Source organism: Marmota monax, unplaced genomic scaffold (assembly GCF_021218885.2).
Source record: "Marmota monax isolate L192 unplaced genomic scaffold, Marmota_monax_Labrador192_F-V1.1 WCK01_AAM20220418_F8-fsc00080, whole genome shotgun sequence".
Classification (NCBI taxonomy): domain Eukaryota; kingdom Metazoa; phylum Chordata; class Mammalia; order Rodentia; family Sciuridae; genus Marmota; species Marmota monax.
The window spans coordinates 906,043-912,065 of record NW_026694750.1 but is presented as its reverse complement, the minus strand read 5'-3'; the positions used below and the strand labels follow the sequence as shown (position 1 = coordinate 912,065).

Below are 6,023 nucleotides of genomic sequence, written 5' to 3'. Positions count from 1 at the left end.
AACACCTGGGGATCCTCCAGCGAGGACGGCAGGATGGCGGTTCCCTTGGCCAAGGGCTCGGCTTCCCCCTGGACCCTGAGGTCAAGGCCCTTCTCCCCTCTCAGCCTGAGGCTGACATCCCTGCCCAAGTGCCCATCTTCCATGTTGCCAGGTTGCTGGTTCTTCCTGGAACAGAACATCTGAACTTCAGGGCCTGGCCCAGGCTGGGGCTCCAGGATTGGGACAGCGAGTTGAGCCCAAGGCCTATGGCTGCCCGCCAACCAGAGCCCTGCCAGGCCCCGACCAGCAGGTGGCGCTAGGCTCAGGGTCAAGGCAGAGCTGAACCACAGCCCCCCACCCAAGTAGGGAGCTGAGACTCCCATCCACCTTTGGGGTCTAGAAGGTGCTACTGGCTGCACTGGCCCCAGCCAGTCACCCACTGCCCTTGGATGTCACTGGGTTCAAGAGCTGCTGGGAGGCTGGATCCAGAGGCTGGGCCAGGATCCACAGCCTAGCACACCCTTCATACCGCTCCTCCCCCAATTGGGAGACAGGAGCCAGCCCCTGGACAGGACTTGGAAAATGACCACAAGACCAGAGACTAATGACTCCTGTCCAATCCCACACTGGGCCAGAAAGGACAGCTTGAAGAGGCCATGAAGGGGCAGGGAGGCCAGGCCACCCTTCCCACCCCCAGCCACTCTCCTCTGTCCCTGGGCCCAGGAGAGCCCACCCTGTCTTCCAAAAGGGCGTAGGTGCAGGTGCAGCAAGGCCAAGAATGATGGCTTTGCCCACAGAGGCCTGGAGGGCAGCCCTCCCGCCCTGTCCTGGCCTCTGGGCAGCTCGGGTGTCAGTCAGGCGCCAGGCCCAGCTCGCCACCTCCTGAGCCTCACAATTCCGCCTTTGTCCGGCCACTCTGCCCAGGCTCCATAGCAGCCCAAGGGCCCCTGGAAACCGGAGCAGCTGGAGCCCCACCAAGTATTTTTCCAAGCTGGGCCAGGGCCTCAGGAGACGGAGGAGGACGGGCAGGGAGAGGCGCCCATTCATCCGCTGTTCATTCATTCCCTCCTTGGACAAACAATATTTATTCTGCACCCCCTTTTGTGGCAGGCACGGTGCTGGGTGCGGGTTCAGCAGCAGGCCCGCGCCCCTCGGATCTTACACCCTAGAAGCAGCCGGCGACGACTAGCCGCCGCCGACAGAAGCGAAAGTGAGCCAGCGAAGGCGCCGCGTGGGGCTGGGAGAGCGGCGGGGCGCGCACGGCGGGGCGAGGTGGGCACGGCTGGGCGAGGTGCTGGCGACTAAGTTAAGGCTTGTCCACCCCGGCCTCCGCCCCGCGGGGCAGGGCGGCTGGGGAGCAGCAGGGGGCTCTCAGGGCTCCACCCACACGCTGCTGTTGGTCACTCGCGCCCCGAACCAGCCCTTCCAATAGACGGAGTCCTGTCCCCCGTGTTCGAAGCGGACGTAGCGGACGCCTGGTCCGTAGTCGGTGAAGGTGTGGGAGATCTAGGGAGGACGCAGGGCGTCAGCCTCGAGGGCTGGTCCTGCGCGGCGACCCGCCTGCAGCCGCAGCTCGGTTCTCTGCAGGAGCGCGCCCCTGCGCCCACCCTTGCCCGCCCAGGCGCCCCCGCCCGGTTCACCTCCATCCAGCCGTCCTCACTGTCCGGGGGAACCGCCACCTGGCCGCTGTTGAACTCGGCCAGCACGTCCTCGTGCTCCGACAGCAGCCTCACCGTGAGCTCGTACAAGCAGCCCGCGTCCGTGCGGCCCGAGTACCTGCCAGACAGAGCGCCGGGCCTGCTGGGCGCGGCTGGGGACCCGCCTTCTCCCAGAGGTCTCCTGTGCGCCCAGGGTCCCTACCCCTCCGGAGTGCAACCAGCGACCCACTTCACAGATGAGGAAACCGAGGCCAGACAGGGAAAGGAACTGGCCCAAGATCCAAAAAAAAGGACTAAACCCCAGTTCGGCCAAAGCGAGCTCACAGAGTCACTTTGTTCAGGCGGTGACTATCCACCTGCCTGTGCCAACATTTGAAACTCAGGCCGAGATGGCTTTCCACCCTTTTCTAAGAACTTGGAAGCTGTCAACGCTTGCAGACTTGTGGCCCCCGTGATCACAACACTAGAGGTGGTGTCCCCTCGGCTTTCCCCTCCCCATCCCAATGCAGCGGTCCCCACTGACTCTCACCAGTCCTTCACCATAATGGCCGGCTGGGTGGTATCCAGCAGCTCCTCCCAGTAGCCCTCAGCTTGCAGGTCAATGACTTGTGCTTTGCGACACCACCTGGAAGAACTGGAGTTAGGACGCAGAGGAGCCCCCCACACCCGCCCTCCCCCACACCATCTTCTTACTCAAAGGAGGAGGCGAAGTACTTCTTGACGCTCTCATCCTGGCTGAATTCCACCCCACTGTCTCCAGGCAGCTCCTCCACCCGCCAGCCGTCGCCACCGTGCTCCACGTCGCACCAGCCCTCCAAGTCTTCTGTAGGAACACGATAGCCCCACCCTGGTCACCCAGTGCCTGCTGAAGCTGCAGCAGGGCTGGCTCCCGCCACTACAGTGGGGGACAGGGTGAACGTGGTACTTTCACGGAATCAGGAGTGCGCAGACGACGGGGGGTGGAATGGTGGGCACTTCCTGGTTCTCCCCTGGGATGGCTGTCCACAGGGCCAGTCCCACCCCCCCGGGAAAGAGACCCCCCAGGAGCAGGTGGCCGGGGAGCTGTTAGTAATAGTGCTAACAGGGGCTGCTGGGTGCTAGGCCCTGAGCCAAGCTCTTCATCTCATGTGACGCTGCGCCAGCAGGAGGGGATGGCAGATTGCCCGTTCCCCAGGCGCGGGGCCAGGGACGTCACCCTCACCTTCCCCGCACGGGTTGCGCAGCAGGTTGCGCCGCCGCTTGCTCAGAAAGTAGAACTGCTGCCAGTGGTCCCTCTCGTCGTCGCCGCCACCCTCGGGCACCAGCCCCTCCTGCTGGCACTTGAGCAGCCACAGGGGGGCGCCGTCCACCAGCTCCTTCCAGCGCAGGCACACCAGGCGGCAGGCCTGCACCAGCTCGGCGGCCGGCAGAGCGGCCAGCACTCGCAGGAGCAGCGGCTCGGGCAGCTCCGCCAGGTACGCCGCCGCCTCCTCCTCGCCTGATGCCTCTTCCTCCCCGGGCTGCTCCTCCTCGGCCTCCGCGCACGCCTCCTCCGGCTGCTCCTCCGGCTGGCCCACGCTCTCTGTGACCAGGGGAGAGGCGGCTGTGACCTCCAGATAGTCCCCGCTCCGCGCCCCAGATGGGCCCTCCACCCACCCTGGGGCAACCACAGCTGGGGACAGAGTTTCTGGGACTCGGACCGAGTCACAGGGAGGAAGCCCAAGGGTGCAGAACTAAGATGGGTCCCCTAGGTCTGAATAATTGCCACATTGGTCTTTTTCCCCTGCTTGGCGGGAAACTCCAACCTTGAACAAAGGACAGCAGCCATCCTACCGTAATTGATGGCTGCCATGGATAGCATTGTCCCAGAGCAACCCCTTCAGTCCTCCTAAACACCCTCCAGGACCCCTGCTCCCCTCCCCTCCTCCTGGAAGCCTTCTGAACTTCCCCTTAGTACATTCTCTCACAGCCCAAGTTCAGAGGCCTCCCAGGGCTTCCTAGCTTTTGCTTGGGGTATGATGACTTGATGAACTTTTTCTGCACTAGACTGACTTCACCCGAGGGCCAGAATCAGTTCTGGGAGACGGGATCCTGCCTGGTGCTGTCAGGAGCTTGTGTTTATCAGGCACTTAGCAAACGTCAAGTGCTGTTTTTAAACCTTTCAATTATTCTAGAATCAGCAGAATCTTGAGCCTATGGCTGCCCCTATTTCATTGATGAGGAAACTGAGGCACAGAGCGGTGATCCACAGCTAATGAGTAGCTGGACCTGTGTTGGAGCCCACTCTGGCTCTAGAGCCACCTTTGACCACACTGTTCCAACAAAATAATGTGTTGGGTTATTTTTTAGGCACAGTTGTGGTTTTGATTTTCCAAGTGAAAACGATCAGGCTCAGAGATGCGAAGTGACTTGCTAAAGGTAATATTAGGATAGGAAATATTAGACCTGAAGATTAGGGGCTGGAGACCCACTGTCCCCAACCAGCCAATGCTGTGCGACTTGGGGGTGGGAAATAGTATATCATACAAGAAAATGTTCTAGGGGCTTGGGAAAGGAAGTTTTTGTCACCCGTTCTTTTTCCATCCCTGACCCTCAGTTTTCTCATCTGGAAATGGTCATCCTGATGGTGCTGATGTTCAAATCCCCCAAGGAGCAGGGGAGGACATTGTGAACTGGAAGGCAGAGGGCAGATGTCAGCAGTGGCCGGCTGGACCATCTCTTGGATCCCAGCCCACCTCTGCTGGGCCACGGGAGCCTTGAGTAAGCAGATGCAGTGCCCAGGAGCTCTGGAGGAGGGACAGCTAGTTGTGGGGAGACCACCACTCTCAGAACTAAGATGAGGAATTCCTGAAGGTTGGGCCCTGGAAAGCCAAGGTGGCAGTGGGGGAAGGGGCAGGTAGCAGAGCCTACACCCAAGTCTGATGTCACCAGCACCTCCAGCTCGGGTTGACCTCCTTTTCAGAGCTCAGTGCGCACAGTGAGGCCTCGGGAACTCAGTGAACCTTACTAAGTGCTGCCCTTTCTCTTCTTAGTGATTAGCATTTTAGGGTCACATTTTAATGATATATGGGTTCACCCCTTCCCTTTGGCAAAGAGAAAACTGAGGCCCAGAGAGGCTGAGCAGCTTCTCCAGGTCACACTGCAGAAAGGAAAATGCCTGGCCATTCTGCTGCCCGAAGATCTCTGGGGAGCTGGGCCCAGTGTCCTCACCTCTCCACCCACACACCTGCCCTGCCCTGGCCCCAGTGGATACCTGATGCTCCCCCAAAAGGTGCACCTTGCCCAGTCCTCTCTCCTGGCCCCCTGGCCTGGCACTGAGGCCCCGGATCTGATTACAGCCCCCTACCCCCACTCTCGCTCACACAACTCCTCACATTGTTGCTGGGGGAAAGTTATCTGGGCCTGGAAGCTGCTTCCAGGCTGATTCACTCACCTGGATGGGGCCCTGGAGTCCACAGGAATAACTGGGCCCTGGGAAAAACCAGGCCCAGGCCTGGTAAAGAGTGTGACATGGGGGGGGCCACAGATTGGGAGGGGGATGCAGGAGCTGGAATTTCAGAGCCGGGAGAGGGGGCCTGGCAACCTGGGTGTGCATGGGTTCATGGCCTGCCAAAGCCACCCGTGAGGTGAGGAATTGGGTGAGGGCAAACTGCAGGGAGGTCTTGTCCCCACCCTGACTCAGCAGGCGACCCCTACAGGCCCAACAGGAAGCTGGAGGAATGGGGGAGGGTCTTTGGTGCCAGCAAAGATGACTGGGCAATCTGGAGGACCTGGGGATGGGGAGCGGTCCCTCAGTTCCTCCTCAAGGCTCGTCTAATCCCACTAGGCATCCTGCCACCCAGAGGGAGCCCCAGGGGAAGACTGAAATGGGTGGGGAGAGGCTAGTAACCCCAAGAAACCCGTAGGGTCCAGGCAGCTGACGGGCCACAGCGGACAAACGGAAGAAGTTGATGGAAGAAAAAGGCTTGGGGGCTCCTCCGCCCAGAAGCCCCCCAGCCCCACAAACCCTCAGGAAGCAGGCGGAACGGGGGAGTCCAATGCCACTTTGGGAACCCAGCAGTCCTCCCTCCCTGCCTGTCGCTCCTCAAGGCCTCCAGCCTCGAGGCTGTCCCAAGGGCTTTGCTTGCGTGAAACTTTGCGCGCCGCCTCTCGGGGACCCCGCGCTCTCGGAGGACCCTCGGAGGCACTCGCCCGCCTGCCCTGTCTCCCCTCCCGGGCTGGAGCGAGCGGGTCCAGGCGGCGGCTACCTGGGTCACCGTCTCCGTCCATCGCTGCGGAGCGCGGTCGCGGGAGGAGGAGGAGCCGGAGCGCTGCGGGTGCCGAGTCTCGCGGCGGCGGCGAGGAGTCCAGCCGCGCTCGAGACCGGGGCGCCCGGGCGGCAGCGCCTCTTAAAGGTCCCCGCGCTCG

General features: G+C 61.7%; 1 protein-coding gene across 1 annotated transcript; it reads right to left on the bottom strand.

Annotated features, from left to right (window-relative positions):
* Positions 1-1,045: 1,045 nt before the first annotated feature.
* Positions 1,046-6,019, bottom strand: Fbxo2 (F-box protein 2). Its single transcript, XM_046424497.2, has 6 exons — positions 5,864-6,019; positions 2,839-3,198; positions 2,331-2,460; positions 2,167-2,262; positions 1,620-1,755; positions 1,046-1,485 (listed from the first exon to the last, which is right to left on the bottom strand). The coding sequence occupies exons 1-6, from the start codon at positions 5,883-5,885 to the stop codon at positions 1,351-1,353; spliced, it is 879 nt and encodes a 292-aa protein (XP_046280453.1). The 5' UTR covers positions 5,886-6,019; the 3' UTR covers positions 1,046-1,350.
* Between the last annotated feature and the right edge of the window lie 4 nt (positions 6,020-6,023).